Below are 17,211 nucleotides of genomic sequence, written 5' to 3'. Positions count from 1 at the left end.
TCCTGCCACTTTGCCATATTCTTCTAAATTTTGAATTAATTTTGGACTGGATTCTAGTGGATCTTCTAAAACAAATACTAAGTCATCGACATAGGCTTGGGTCTTATATTCTTCATTTTTAAGTCTTAAACCTTTTATTCCCTGGTCCTTCCTAATTTCATTTAATAATATTTCCAGAGTTAGTATAAACAGCAAAGGAGAGAGGGTGCATCCCTGTCTAACTCCCTTTTTTATTTCGATCTTCTCTGTTAGTTCTCCGTTCATCAGAACTTTGGCTGTATGTGTGTTATAAAGTTTTTCTATCATTTTTGTAAATTTTTCTCCAAATTTCATCCTATCTAGTTGTGTTCTTATAAATTTCCAAATTACGTTGTCGAATGCTTTTTGTGCGTCAAGGAAAACCAGTACCAATTGCTTTTCTGGATGTGCCTCATAATATTCTATTATGTCTAGGATGACTCTTGTATTATTTTTAATGTGTCAGCTTTTTTTAAAGGTTCCAAAACATAGTAGAAGATGAGGAAGATCTAGGAGAGACAATTGCAGAAATATTGGCAGATACATTAGAAAAAAGCGAACAAGAGATACAGAGGGATATGGATGAAATGTACCAAATCCACATAAATTATGCTAGGAGACAGACTCCCAAGAGAAGTACACGTAAGATTCACAAAAAAATCAGTAAGGGATGAAGTGTATAAAAAAGCGAGAGAAGAATGGATAACATACAAAGAAAGGGAAATACAAATTTTGAGACAAATACCAAGTAGAGTGAGTGATCAGCGAAGGCATTACCAATTCCTCACCACACAATAAGATACAATGTGATGTTCAGATGGCCAGAGGGAATCATGATCACTTGGCAGGAGAAAAAGTTTAAGATAGACACATTAGATAAGGCACACAAGTTCTCCGAACACCACTTCACAGCTGAGGAAGAACAAGAGAGTAGGGAAGAGGCAGAAAGTAGAAGTTAAGAGCAGCCAATAGAGGATAGGGAGGTAGAACGAGAAGAAGGAAAGAAACAGGAAAGAGAACAAGCAAAATGAGAGTGTGCAAGAAGAAGAATAGAGACAAGGACTACAAGAAAATTGAGGACTGTATATAAATAGCGAAATGCAAGAAGAAAGATCACATGAAGTGTTAATACCACTTTATAATGCCTTGGTAAGGCCACATTTGGAATACTGCATTCAGTTTTTGTCGCCACATTATAAAAAAGATGTGAAGACTCTAGAAATAGTGCAGAGAAGAGCAACAAAGATGATTAGGGGACTGGAGGCTAAAACATATGAAGAACGGTTGCAGGAACTGGGTATGTCTAGTTTAATGAAAAGAAGGACTAGGGGAGACATGATAGCAGTGTTCCGATATCTCAGGGGTTGCCACAAAGAAGAGGGAGTCAAACTATTCTCCAAGGCACCTGAGGGTAGAACAAGAAGCAATGGGTGGAACCTAATCAAGGAGAGAAGCAACTTAGAACTGAGGAGAAATTTCCTGACAGAACAATTAATCAGTGGAACAGCTTGCCTCCAGAAGTTGTGAATGCCCCAACACTGGAAATCTTTAAGAAGATGTTGGATAGCCATTTGTCTGAAATGGTGTAGGGTTTCCTGCCTAGGCAGGGGGTTGGACTAGAAGACTCCAAGGTCCCTTCCTACTCTGGTATTGTATTGTATTGTGTTGTATTAAGATGGTTTCAATAAATATAAATGGACTAAAATCACCCAAGAAAGGAAGACAAACCTTGACAAAATTACAAAAATTGAATATGGATATTGTGTGCCTTCAGAAGGCACACATTAAAAGTCACTACAGTAAAGTACTAGAAAATTCAAAAATAGGAAAACTATATGCAGCATTAACACAACAAAAGAAAAGGGGAATTGCAGTATATATTAAGGAATGGCTAAAACCCAAACAAATTTATGCAGATGAGGGGAGAATCTTGATAATGCAGTTCCATAAAAATAATACTTATCACGGCAATATACGCTCCAAACAAAAACCAAAAATATTTTTACAGAAAAGTTCATAAAAAAATAACGGAAATAGAATATGAATCGAATATGAAAATCTATGTTTAATAGGTGACTTCAGTGCAATAACAGATATTTAAAAATGAAAGAAACAAGAAAAAAAGGAACATTACCAACTACATTCTTTGAAATGGTGTAGGAACTGAGTTTACAAGATGCATGGAGAAAAAGAAATACAGAGAACAATATGCCTTCTACTCCAACCCACATAAATCATGGTCAAGGATAGACATGGTCTGGATGACACAAGGATTGAGAAGAGATACAGAAGAGATTGAAATAATAATGAATACCTGGGCAGATCACAATCCAATAAAAGTGATATGGAAAGGAGAGGGGGAAAAAGAGATGGACAATGAACCAAAATATATTGAAAGATAAAGAATACATAACAATGGTAGAAAAAGAAATGAAACTGTTCTATAAAGTAAAAAAAAAGAAACATCACTACAAAATTTGTGGGATACAACAAAGGCATACATCAGAGGACTGGCAATAGCATATTTGGCAAGAAAAAAAACCAAGAACTATTAGAGGAAGAACTTAAAAAAATGGAAGCAGATATGCAAAAAGATCCACAAAACACCAAAGCAAAGAAAAGGGAGTTGATAAAGCATAAACTGAATTTGATGACACAAGAAGAAATGGTTCAGAAAATTAAAACAGCTAAAGAAATTTTTTTGGAAAATGCTAATAAGCCGGGGAGATGGTTAGCACACAAACTAAAAAAAAGAAAAGAAGAAAAGAAGAATACACCATTTATAAGACGAAAAAGGAATCGTACAACACGAGGGAAGAAAAAAAGATATAATACAAAGTTTCTTTGAAAAATTATACAGTCAAGGAAACATAGCACAGGATAACATTGAACAATACTTAAATAAGATGAATTTTTTAAAAAATGGGGAGACGAAAAGAGAAATGGAAAATGGAAAAATTCCAATGATGGACTTATTGGAGGCAATGAAGAGACCAAAAAGTAACAAGACACCCGGCCCAGATGGAATACCTGTTGAATTGTATAAGAACATACAAGAACCAATAGAAACAGTAATGCTGGATTTGTACACCGAAGCACATACAGAGGCTAAACTACCAAAAAAATGGACGGAAGCATACATAACACTTATACCCAAAGAAGATTTGGATCATCAACAAATAAAAAAATTGCAGACCCATTTCATTATTGAATACAGATTACAAAATATTCACATCCATAATTGTGGAACGATTTAAAAAAATACTAAATGAAATTATTCACACAGACCAAAATGGATTTCTACCGAAATGACAACTGAAAAATAATATGAGAATAATTATGAACACAATAGAATATTACGAAGCACATCCCGGGAAACAAGTTGCACTGATTTTTTTGGACGCCCAAAAGGTCTTTGAGAATTTGAATTGGCAATTCATTATTACACAATTAAAAAACATGCAATTTGGAGAGAAATTTGTGAAGATGATAGAAACAATTTATTCGAAAGTACTTATAAATGGAAACGTTACAGAGAAGTTTAATATTTTGAAAGGGGTAAGACAAGGATGTCCCCTATCGCCTTTATTATTTATGTTAACATTAGAGGTACTACTAACGGAAATTAGAAGGGAACAAGAAATAAAGGGATTAAAATTTAAAAAATAAGACTATAAAGTTCAGGCGTTTGCGGACGACTTAGTATTTATATTAGAAGAACCATTAGAAACGGGGTCCAAATTAATACAAAAATAGAGGAATTCAGCAAAGTAGCAGGACTTAAAATTAATAAGAACAAAACAAATATTATACCAAAAAGTTTTACCAACAAGTTAACAACACAATTTATTTGGTTAGGGAAAAAACCACGTATTAAAACTATGACAGGACAGTAGAGAGAAAGGAGGGTTTGGACTCCCAGACTGGGAGCTCTATTATCAGACAGCTGCCCTTACTTGGATAAAGGACTGGATAAATTTAGAGAATAAAAGAATGTTAACAGCAGAAGGACATGATTTAGAATTAGGCTGGCATGCTTTCATTTGGTATGGGAAAAATAAAATACACAGTTACTTCCAAAGGCATCAAATTAGAAACGCTCTATTGCAAACATGGCAAAAAATTAAAGGAAATCATTATAATAAAAATCCAATTTGGTTATCGACTATGGAAACACTAATCTATCCAAACGTACTAGATATAAATAAAATAATAAGATATGAAGATTTATTGGACAATCAGGAGAAATTAAAAACAAGACAAGAATTAAAAAATCAGGGAATGGACATAGACTGGTGGCCATACATGCAGATACAGACTAGATACAAGAAGGACTTAGAAACAGATGGATTTTACAAAGAACCACAAAAATTAGACAAAATTTTACAGGGGACGGAAGAAAAACTGATTTAAAAAATACAGGTGAAACCCAAAAAATTAGAATATCATGCAAAGGTTCATTTATTTCAGTAATGCAACTTAAAAGGTGAAACTAATATATGAGATAGACTCATTACATGCAAAGCAAGATAGTTCAAGCTGTGATTTGTCATAATTGTGATGATTATGGCTTACAGCTCATGAAAGCCCCAAATCCACAATCTCAGAAAATTAGAATATTACATGCAATCAATAAAACAAGTGTTGCCCGGGGAAATTTCACCCTGAGCTAATGAGGTCTAACAAGGATTGTACATAGAACAATATCGGACCTCTGAAAAGTATAAGCATGCATATGTATTCAGTACTTGGTTTGGGCCCCTTTTGCAGCAATTACTGCCTCAATGTGGTGTGGCATGGAAGCTATCAACCTCTGGCACTGCTGAGGTGTTATGGAAGACCAGGATGCTTCAATAGCGGCCTTCAGCTCTTCTGCATTGTTCGGTCTCGTGTCTCTCATCTTTCTCTTGGCAATGCCCCATAGATTCTCTTATGGGGTTCAGGTCAGGCGAGTTTGCTGGCCAATCAAGCACAGTAATCCCACGGTCATTGAACCAGGTTTTGGTGCTTTGGGCAGTGTGGGCAGCTGGAAAATGAAGTCAGCATCCCCATAAAGTTTGTCTGTGGAAGGAAGCATGAAGTGCTCCAAAATCTCCTGGTAGACGGCTGCGTTGACCCTGGACTTAACGAAGCACAGTGGACCAACACCAGCAGATGACATGGCTCCCCAAATCAACACAGACTGTGGAAACTTCACACTGGACTTCAAGCATCTTGCAGTGTGTGCCTCTCCATTCTTCCTCCATACTCTGGGTCCTTGGTTTCCAAATGAGATGCAAAAGTTGCTCTCATCAGGAAAGAGGACTTTGGACCAATGAGCAACAGACCAGGTCTGTTTTTCTTTAGCCCATGTAAGATGCTTCTGACGTTGTTTGTTGTTTAGGAGCAGCTTGACAAGAGGAATACGACATTTGAAGCCCATGTCTAGGATCCGTCTGTGTGTGGTGGCTCTTGATGCACTCCAGCCTCAGTCCACTCCTTGTGAAAGTCCCCAACGCTTTTGAATGGCCTTTTCCTGACAACCCTCTCCAGGCTGCGGTCATCCCTGCTGCTTGTACATCTTTTTCTTCCACACTTTTCCCTTCCATATACAGTCAGGTCCAGAAATATTGGGACATAGACATAATTCTAACATCTTTGGCTCTATACACCACCACAATGGAGTTGGAATGAAACAAACACAATGTGCTTTAACTGCAGACTGACAGCTTTAATTTGAGGGTATGTACATCCAACTCAGGTGAACGGTGTAGGACTTACAGCAGTTTGCATATGTGCCTCCCACTTGTTAAGGGACCAAAGGTAATGGGACAGAATAATAATCATAAATCAAACTTTCCCTTCTTAATACTTGGTTGCAAATCCTTTGCAGTCAATCACAGCCTGAAGTCTGGAACGCATAGACATCACCAGACGCTGGGTTTCATCCCTGGAGATGCTCTGCACTGTGAAGCGCCGTCCAATGAGTTCTGCAGCATTTGGCTGAATGTGAGCAGATAATATTGCCCGAAACACTTCAGAATTCATCCTGCTGCTTTTGTCATTAGTCACATCATCAATAAATACAAGAGAACCAGTTCCATTGGCAGCCATACATGCCCACGCCATGAAACTACCACCACCATGCTTCACTGATGAGGTGGTATGCTTAGGATCATGAGCAGTTCCTTTCCTTCTCCATACTCTTCTCTTCCCATCACTCTGGTACAAGTTGATCTTGGTCTCATCTGTCCATAGGATCTTAGTTTAGTTTAGTTTATTAGACTTCTAGACTGCCCCCTCTCCCCGAAGGGACTCGGGGCGGTGTACAGGTACCAAATTAAAACCATACAATCGTTAATAAATATAATTAAGATCGGATTAAATAGACCCCTGTACAAGTTTATAAAAATTAAAAACTTGACCTTAAAACCAAACCGCAAAATTTAAAAATACAAACTGAGGTGGGAAAGCTGGAATTAGGCCAGGCCGGCTAGCTGAAACAGGTGGGTTTTGAGCTTCTGGCGGAAGGAGCAGAGGTCCGTGGTTGTTCTAATATCAGGGGGAAGGTCATTCCAGAGGGTTGGGCCCATCACAGAGAAGGCCCTTCCCCTGGGCGTCGCCCGCTAGCACAGCCTAGTGGACGGCACCCGGAGGAGTCCCTCTCTGTGTGAGCGAATCGGCCGAAGGGATGTGTGGGGCAGGATACGATCCCGCAAATAACTAGGTCCTGTGCCATGGAGCGCTTTGAAGATGATAATCAACACCTTGAAACACACCCGAAAAGCCACAGGCAGCCAGTGCAGCCCGCGCAGGAGAGGTGTTATGTGGGAGTATCTAACGACTCCCGAAACTGCCCGCGTGACCGCATTCTGAACCAACTGCAGTCTTCGGGTGCATCTCGGGAGCCCCATGTAGAGAGCGTTGCAGTAGTCTAGCCGGGACGTCACAAGCGCATGGGTGACTGTGCGAAGGGCATTCCGGTCCAATAGGGGACGCAATTGGCGAACCTGGTGAAACGCCCCCCTTGCCACGGCTGTCACATGGTCGTCCATTGACAGCCGGGTATCTAGGAGGACGCCCAAATTGCGTACCCGATCCACGGGGGCCAGATGTTCGCCCCCAATGGCCAGTGATGGAATCAGCTGGTTGAACCGGGGTGCAAGTAGCCACAGCCACTCACTCTTGGACGGGTTGAGCTTGAGTCTGTTACTTCCCATCCAGATCCGTACGGCTTCCAGACACCGGGACATCACTTCGACGGCATCGTTGGGGTGGTTTGGGGTAGAGATGTACAGCTGGGTGTCATCCGCGTACAGATGGTAATCTACCCCGAACCCATGAATGATCTCGCCCAGCGGCTTCATATATGCATTGAACAGGAGAGGCGAGAGGACCGACCCTTGTGGCACCCCATAGGTGAGCGGCCTCGAGGTCGACCTCTGCCCCCCTGCCAATACAAATTGCACTCGGCCAGAGAGGTAGGAGGAGAACCACCGCAAAACGGTGCCCCTCACCCCCAACCCCTCCAGTCGATGCAATAGGATACCATGGTTGATGGTATCAAAAGCCACTGAGAGGTCTAATAGGACCAAGATGGAGGAACAACCCCCATCTCTGGCCCTCCAGAGATCATCCACCAACGCGACCAGTGCCGTCTCCGTGCTGTGCCCGGGCCGGAAACCGGACTGGCGCGGGTCCAGATAATCAGTTTCCTCCAAGTGGCGTGGAAACTGTTGTGCCACCACACTCTCTACAACCTTCGCCAGAAAGCAAAGGTTGGAGACGGGACGGTAGTTGGCTAACAAAGCTGGGTCCAGGGAAGGCTTCTTGAGGAGGGGCCTCACCACCGCCTCTTTCAGGACGGCCGGCAAGAACCCCTCACTCAAAGAAGCGTTGACTAACTCCTGGAGCCAGCCTCGTGTGACCTCCCAGGATGCCAGTACAAGCCAGGAGGGACACGGTTCCAGTGAACATGTGGTGGCTCGCAGTCGCCTACGCAACCTGTCCATATCGTCGGAAGTAACAGAGTCAAACTCCTCCCAGAGTGGAACCTCAAGACCCACCTCCGACGTCCCCTCCAGACCACTAGTAGGGACCAACTCGCTTCGAATCTGAGCGATTTTGTCCTGCAGATACTCCCCAAATTCCTCTGCTCTACCCTGCAAAGGAGCTTCCCGCGGCCTCTGTTGAAGGAGGGAGTGGGTTACCCCAAACAGGGCGGCAGGGCGGTTATCTGCGGATGCAATAAGAGTGGCACAATACTGACGCTTGGCCACTCTTAACGCCACAAGGTAAGTCCGTAAATGGGCTCTCACCTGTGTTCGGTCAGATTCAGAGCGTGACGATCTCCATCTGCTCTCTAGGCGTCTCTTGAGGCGCTTCATCACCCTCAGCTCCTCGGTGAACCAAGGGGCCTGGGTGGTTCGCTGCCGCAAGAGAGGCCGCAAAGGCGCAACCCGGTCCAAGGCCCCGGTGGCCGCACTGTTCCATGCAGCCACTAGGTCCTCCATCCGGGTGCGGGTCAGGGCTACAGGAAATGGCCCAAGCTCTGTCTGGAACCTATCAGGTTCCATCAGGCGCCTGGGGCGGAACCATCTTGGACATACCGGTTCCGCCTCCCCGCGGTGGGGAGTAGCAGCTGGAAAGTCGAGCCGGAGAAGTGAGTGATCTGACCATGACAGGGGTGTGATGACTAAATCCCCTACTCCCAGATCACTCCTCCACCGGCCAGAGACAAAGATAAGATCCAGTGTGTGTCCTCCCTCATGTGTGGGGCCCTGAATTACTTGGGTCAGGTCCATGGCTGTCATGGAAGCCATGAACTCCCGAGCTACCTCGGATGTCTCCCCTACCGATGGCAAGTTAAAGTCCCCCATGACCAACAGTCTGGGGGTCTCAACTGCCATCTCGGCGATCACCTCGAGGAGGTCGGGCAGGGCTGCTGATGCATAGCGAGGAGCCAGGTATACAATCAGCAAGCCCAACTGCCTCCCTGGGCCCCACTTCACGCATAGGGACTCACAACCGGTTATCTGTGGCACAGTGGTCTCTCTCGGCTCGAGACCTTCCCTCACAATGACCGCTACCCCACCACCCCTGCCTAGTGCCCGTGACTGATGAAATGCGCGGTAACCTGGCGGGCACATTTCCACGAGAGGGAGACCTCCCTCGTGGCCCAGCCAGGTCTCCGTGATTCCTGCCAGGTCCGGCTCCCCCTCCGACACCAAGTCGTTAATGAGGGGGGCTTTGTTGACAACGGACCTGGCATTGCATAACATCAGTCTCAGGCCCTGGCTCTGTAGGTCCTGACCACTTAGATTGCGGGGGTTGGGACATATGACCGGCTGTACCCAACGACCACCGTCTCCCAACCGGTGATGAGATCTCTGTCTACCCTCGCACCTGCCCCTCCCCACAACCGTTGGAATAGAAAGACCCTCTTCTGGAGTATCACTACTCCCCCCCCTTAATGGCTCCGCTCACTTCCTTGCTAACTCCACCCGCCGGCTTGGCACTGGTCCCTCCCTCAGTCTGACTAGCCCCTCCCCCCACCCTAGAACCCCCTAAAAAACTAATCAAAAATTTGGCTAAAAACCCCCTAAGACTAGCCTCGCCCACCTCTCTGGATTAATGTTCCAGAATTGTGAAGGCTTTGTTAGATGTTGTTTGGCAAACTCTAATCTGGCCTTCCTGTTTTTGAGGCTCACCAATGGTTTACATCTTGTGGTGAACCCTCTGCATTCACTCTGGTGAAGTCTTCTCTTGATTGTTGACTTTGACACACATACACCTACCTCCTGGAGAGTGTTCTTGATCTGGCCAACTGTTGTGAAGGGTGTTTTCTTTACCAGGGAAAGAATTCTTCGGTCATCCACCACAGTTGTTTTCCGTGGTCTCCGGGGTCTTTTGGTGTTGCTGAGCTCACCGGTGTGTTCCTTCTTTTTGAGAATGTTCCAAACAGTTGTTTTGGCCACACCTAATGTGCTTGCTATCTCTCTGATGGGTTTGTTTTGTTTCTTCAGCCTAATGATGGCTTGCTTCACTGATAGTGACAGCTCTTTGGATCTCATCTTGAGAGTTGACAGCAACAGATTCCAAATGCAAATAGCACACTTGAAATGAACTCTGGGCCTTTTATCTGCACATTGTAATTGGGGTAATGAGGGAATATCACACACCTGGCCATGGAACAGCTGACAAGCCAATTGTCCCATTACCTTTAGTCCCTTAACAAGTGGGAGGCACATATGCAAACTGCTGTAAGTCCTACACAGTTCACCTGAGGTGGATGTACATACCCTCAAATTAAAGCTGACATTGTGTTTGTTTCATTCCAACTCCATTGTGGTGGTGTATAGAGCCAAAGATGTTAGAATTGTGTCGATGTCCCAATATTTCTGGACCTGACTGTAACTTTCTATTAATGTGCTTTGTTACAGCACTTTGGGAACATCCAACTTCTTTTGCAATTACCGTTTGAGGATTTCCCTCCTTATGGAGGGTGTCAATGATGGTTTTCTGCACAACTGTCAGGTCAGCAGTCTTTCCCATGATTGTGATTCCTACTGAACCAGACTTGAGAGACCATTTAAAGGCTCAGGAACCCTTTGCAGGTGTTAAGGCTTAATTAGATGCTTAGAGTGGGACACTTTGAGCCTAGAATATTGCACCTTTTCACAATATTCTAATTTTCTGAGATTGTGGATTTGGGGTTTTCATGAGCTGTAAGCCATAATTATCACAATTATGACAAATCACAGCTTGAATTATCTTTCTTTGCATGTAATGAGTCTATCTCATATATTAGTTTCACCTTTTAAGTTGCATTACTGAAATAAATGAACTTTTGCACATATTCTAATTTGTTGAGTTTCACCTGTATACCATTATCTATTGCGATTTAAAATGGAAGAAGTAGTGAAAGAGACCATGATAATATGGGCAACAAATTTTGGACACAACATAGAATTAGAGAAATGGGAAGACCTATGGGAAATAAACTACAAACTAACAATGGCAACAACATACATACAGAGAAAACTTGTACAAAATATTCTACAGATGGCATTTACCACCAGCGATAATAGCGAAAATGTTTCAGAACTGTTCACCGGATTGTTGGAAATGTAGCCAGGCCCACGGAACATTCTATCATATCTGGTGGACATGTACAGCAGCAAAACAATATTGGATAAGAATTTTAAAAAACTGGCTGGAAGAGATAACTACACAATCAATAGAACTAAAACCAGAACTATTTCTATTAGGGATAATTACAGGGAATTATGAGGAAAAAATTCAATACTTAACACTACATGTAATAACTGCAGCAAGAATTATATACCCACAAAATTGGAAAAACAGACATATACCAACAGAAGAAAATGTGATTAAAAAAGTATTAGAATGCGCTGAAATGGACAGACTTACAAAAGAAATAAAAGACAAAGGAGAATCTGAGTATTACTTAGTATGGAATTTATGGTACAAATGGCTAGAGGAAAAATGCAAAGAATAAGAAAGCATTAAAGGAAAAAAGATTAAGAAATTAGAAAACAATCACAAAACCATATAATTAATAAGAGGGGGGAAAATGTAAGATTTATTGTATATAAAATAGTACAGAATAATAGTTACAAGAGGAATATATGTACATGGATAGATATAAGATGTATTGTATATTGTATTAGTAGATGAAAAATATGTGTGTGTGTGTGTGTGTGTGTATACATGTACGGATTAAAAGAGTATAATGGAGGCTTACCTATGTGGTAATGTTGTAAAGATGATATTTGTGTTTAAAAAATGGAAAAAAACTGTTTAATAAAAACATTTTTTTAAAAAAGTCACTTTTTTCCATTGCCTTTGTAACTTTGAACGGTCACTAAACGAACAGTTGTAAGTCGAGGATGAACCTGTATTGAATAGGTTGTGAAGTTTTTCACCACACTCTTTTCCTTTCTTGCCAGAAACCAAAGGAACCACCATTGGAGCCTTCTGCCCAGACAGACAAGTCCCATCAGCGGGAGAAGTTGGAGCGCTTCAAGCAGATGTGCCAGATGTTGGAGCGGGTGAAGAACAGCAGCAGTTCCAGTTCCAGTTCGGACTCGGATTCTGACACGGATTCACGGGGCTCCGACGGTTCTAGCGGAGGAATGTCAAGCCAAGCCAACTCCCCAACCACCCGTTCGCAGCGCTTGGCTGCCCTGGGCTTCAGTGCCAGTGAGGAAGAGGAGGATGAGGATGAGGACGAACAGGACCGTGGGGAGCGCAACGGCGGCTCAGAGACAACACGTAATGGGAAGCAGCCCAAAGCTCAGGGGAACTCTCAGGAGAAGGAGAACAATCATCGCCCATCCAGCAGGGGGAGCGAACGGGCCAAGCAGCAGGTGGGAAGCCGGAAAGCTGGCCGGCTTACTGGACAGACAGGGCTCCGCATGGTAGCCCGGACTCAGTTTCTGAATTGGCCTTTGGTGCCATCCCCTCCCAAGCCTCTGCTGCAGCTGGAAAGGCACGTGATCCGGCCTCCCCCAGACAGCCCTGAACCCGACTCCCTGCCCTTGGACAGCGGCTCTGACCATATCGTGCAGCGGGACATTTGGTTGGCCGTCTTCCAGTACCTCAGCTATCGGGAGCTATGCGTTTGCATGAGGGTGTGCCGGACATGGAGTCGTTGGTGAGTGGTGAGCGAGCAGGCGGGCGGGCAAGCTAGAGAAGTAACGGAGAAGGGGGGGACACAACACAGCGGACTCTGGTTCAATAAAGAGGGTAGAAGAGGCAGTAGGATCAAATTTGACAGCTGCCTCCTGGCCCATTTCCTTGCAATGAACATCAGACCTCAGGGCTGTCTTGATTCACTTTGTTTGGCTGGCCTTCCTTCCAGCGGGATAGGAACCTTGGGTTCAACAAGCAAATTCTGTGAATGAAGATGAAGGGAGGAAGAAAAATGGCAAGTGTGTATAGCAATAGCACTTAGACTTATATATCGCTTCACAGTGCCTTACAGCCCTCTCTAAGCAGTTTACAGAGTCAGGATATTTGCCCCCAACAATCTGGGTCCTCATTTTACTTACCTTGGAAGGATGGAAGGCCTAGTCAACCTTGAGCCGATGAGACTCGAACTGCAGCCAGCAGTCAGCAAAAGTAGCTTGCAATACTACATTCTAACCACTGCACCAGCACAGCTCATATACCCAGGAATCCATTATGAGGCAAAATGGTTTTTTAAATAATTTTTTTCCAATATAAACGTACATATTTTGTGGACAGTGCATTGACTGGTCAAGTCTTTTTTAAACAACATTAATAATAATAATAAAACAAGTAGTATGTGGAGTTCTAATCTTCCAACTTCAACAATACTAGTCTCATTTCATATTCCTTTTACATTTTCCCATTAATTCATTTGAACATAAAATAACATTTCTTTGCACCCTGTGTTTGTTATCCCTTACTAAATGTTATCATTCAATATTTTAAAAGTCACTCATCATTCCACCATAGCATCAATATTCCAAATATGTGGGATTACTAATAACACCAATTATTAACAATTTTCAATCCATCACGGGAGTGTATCTCAAAGTCCCTACCATTTCTAATCCTTAGTATTTTAAATTCACAATATATTTTAACACAGTATTAATAATACAGTTTAGATTACCTAATCTTAAATTACCATCTACTAATCTGAATTTATTGGGGTTATGGTATTTCCCCATTTTATTAATATATTTTCTCATTATCCATCATCTCAATCTTTCTAAAATTCCATCATTTATTGATTTTTTGGTCAGCCTTTTATCTCTCTCTCTCGGAATATTGTATCTCTTTTTGATTTTTTTGTGTCTAGTAAACTTTCCTTTTATCTCTTTCTGTTGCGTTATTTGAACACCCATCCACAAGACTTCGTTTTGTTTTTTTAAAATATATTTTTCTCTTTTCTCTCTGTACCATTATAAATTGAGGGGTTAAGTAATTGTCTTCTACTTATTAATCTTTTCTCCTCTTTGTTCTTGAATTCTCGCTTCTCATTTTTATTTTCCCCTTTCCCTGCTTTTTCTAATTTCTCATCTATTCCTTGAGTATCATGTTCCTCTTTTCCCCCCAATTGTTGAGTAGTTTCTACATTAATCTGTGTATCTTTAAACAATCCCTTTGTCTCTTTATTGTCTCTTAAAGATTCACACACACTTTTTAACATAAAAAATATTTTCATGCATCTCTAATGTCTCTTGCAAATCCATTTTATAGTGATTTAATACAGGTTATAAAAAGTATATTTCTATTGTTACAATATCTCAATATTTAAAAACTGCCTAATAAAATTACATCAATCCCATAGTTATACCTCCAAAACCCTCATTTTATTTCATAATAATTTACAGCCTTATAGTTCCCTAATTATATATCTCCCAATTGTCCAAATTTTAAAGACTTATTTAATTTTCCTTCTTCTCTCTTTTCTTCTGACCCTTTTCTTTTGCCTCGTAGAATATTCTATCAAATAACATTAATAGTCCAAGTCCAAATTAGTCCAGATTAACCCACTAAATTCTTTCAATCTTTCCAATCCATAATCCAATAGTCAGTTTTAATAAAGTTTAGTTGTTTACAAATTAGTTCCTTTTATAACTGTTCAAAAGGGAAAAAACCCATTGAATGTTCTCAAATTTTCCCAGTCATCTTCTAACAAGAGTCAAGGTCAGACCATTCTACAGATGTTGTATATGATACTTTATTCTGTGTATTAGATTAGCTTTCATTGAATATACTGGGGCTATAGTGTTGCAATACATCACTTTCTCTAGTAGATGGCTCTCTTATTCCCAAATCCTATGTTTAGCAATGTCAAAAACAGCTGATTATCCAATAAATCCAGAGGGTTTAAAAATTCAAATAAGCAAATAAATTCTCCCTAAAGTCACTTTCAAATTATTTGAACTTTTCTCCAAGCTTTCTGTATTTTATAGCTTCTCTTGGGCTTTTTTCGTCTCTTTGTTTCCTTTTTTCTTTTCTCCGTGTGTTAATTCGCCACTATTTTAAGCTTAGGAGTTTTCTTCTCATATTCTTTTTGTTATTGCAAGTCATTAGAGTAAAAGTTGGTAATTATCTCACCCAGTTTCAATGTTCTGTCCATACACCGCTCCTGCACAAATCTTGGGTCTTGCTTGCCCCTGCTTCATGACTGCCAGTGGTCGTGCCTGCTGCGGTTCGGGAGAACTTGCTTCGGACCTAACGAGGAATTTGCGAGTTCCTCCTGGCCAGCGAAGTGCCTCTCCTTCCTTCACCTACCCTCCAAGGAGGCTATGACCCCGAAGGGTCTCCCAGCAGCAGTTACTGGCTGGATTTCGCGGGGCTCAGCAGAACCTGCTATTTTCCAGCCATTCTTGCCGTGGCTGCTACCGGAAGTCCCATGAGGCAAACTGTTAATGGCATTAAAAACTCACAAATGAAGGCAAATACATGTGTCCCAGGATAATGTTGGGGGTCAGTCACCGGGAACAGAGGTTTAGTCTTCCGCACTTTCGGACTCATGCTGGAACTCATCCTCAGGTGAACAGAAAGGTGAGAGAAGTTCTGTGAGGATGGGCTCCAGCACAAGTCCAAAAGCTTGGAAGACTAAACCTTTGGTCCTGGTGACCGATCCAGATTGGATCCTGCAACATTAAAAACTTGTCATGGCAATTAACATGGAGGTTACACAGGTACAATTTATATGCATGCACCAAGGAGTCCTGCTCTGTACATCTCTGCAGGTTACTCCCTGAGCTGTTTTGTGCATCATGTCACATGTGACCCTCGACATTCTCCTCCCTAAATACCCAGAAATCACCACTTATTCATGCATGACTGTCTTTATATGGAATGATTTCTCTCCATATTGAAAAACTACCCGACTCAGACAGCATGTCAACATTGAAGACTTATTTCTATAATAATATGTCATAAAATATAAATGCTTCTGCTCCAGCTTGACCTCAACAGTGTTGTACAAATAGATAAAGGGAATCTCTTATGTACCTGCCTCTGAATAACTTTGTGCTCCCTCAGAATATAATATGGTTATTATTGAATCAAAGCTTTAATTGAGTGACACATAACTTTTATGCAAATGGCTCTGTTTGAATAGCATGTCAAAGACCACATACCCCAGTAACAGATGGGGCCAGGGCAAAAGTTAATTTTTTCTTTCATGGGTAATGTATTTATTTTGTATATTTTATTAGATTGATATGACCATTTCAAATGCATGGGAGGCTAACCATATTAAAAGTAGGTAAAAAGTGTATACAAATATATACAGTATATATACCCTGTTTCCCTGAAAATAAGACCTCCCCGGATAATAAGCCCAATCGGGCTTTTGAGCGCATGCACTAAAATAAGCCCTCCCCCTAAAATAAGCCCTCAGCAAAAATATTGCAACACAGCAGCAGCCATGAGGTGACCACACTCGCCGCCTCCTGCACCTCAAAAATAATAAGACCTCCCCGAAAATAAGGACAAGCACTTATTTTGGGAGTCAAAAGAAAATAAGACCCTGTCTTATTTTCGGGAAAACACGATATATATATATACATACATACATACATACATACATACATACAGCAGCTGGCAAAAATCACACAAAAATGTAGTTAGCACAGCCAGGAAACAGACTCTGCCATACATCCTTGAGAAACAAAATTCAGTCTTGATAAGTGGAATAAATTACCAAAAACGATCACAATGAAATTTAACCCAAATAAGTTACATTTTATTCAGAGCAAATGTAAAGGGGGGGGGGGCATGACACATCTGGAAAATGTGTCACATTTTCACATTTCTGAAAAAGATTTTGGATGATGAAGCAGCAATGAGATGTAAAAGTGCAGTTTTGGATTGCTATTAGTAGAGGTATACAGTGGGGCAAAAAAGTATTTAGTCAGCCACCAATTGTGCAAGTTCTCCCACTTAAAAAGATGAGAGAGGCCTGTAATTGGCATCATAGGTAGACCTCAACTGTGAGAGACAAAATGTAAAAAAAAAGACCAAACAATCACATTGGCTGATTTGGAAAGAATTTATTTGCAAATTATGGTGGAAAATAAGTATTTGGTCAATATCAAAAGTTCATCTCAATACTTTGTTATATATCCTTTGTTGGCAATGACAGAGGTCAAACGTTTTCTGTAAGTCTTCACAAGGTTGGCACACACTGTTGCTGGT

The 17,211-nt window shown here is 41.7% G+C and overlaps 1 protein-coding gene across 7 annotated transcripts in view; it reads left to right on the top strand.

Annotated features, from left to right (window-relative positions):
• Positions 1-17,211, top strand: part of LOC309400391 (F-box/LRR-repeat protein 19-like) — a 72,967-nt gene that overhangs the window by 42,263 nt on the left and 13,493 nt on the right. For all 7 annotated transcript variants that reach the window (XM_081968856.1, XM_081968853.1, XM_081968855.1 and 4 more), the window contains one exon: positions 11,970-12,676. In XM_081968856.1, the coding sequence (XP_081824982.1) occupies positions 11,970-12,676 (707 nt within the window). The remainder of the gene's footprint in view (positions 1-11,969; positions 12,677-17,211) is intronic.

Source organism: Natrix helvetica (assembly GCF_964273705.1).
Source record: "Natrix helvetica genome assembly, chromosome: W".
Classification (NCBI taxonomy): domain Eukaryota; kingdom Metazoa; phylum Chordata; class Lepidosauria; order Squamata; family Natricidae; genus Natrix; species Natrix helvetica.
The sequence above is the reverse complement of the archived record's forward strand: the minus strand, read 5'-3'. Positions and strand labels throughout refer to the sequence as shown.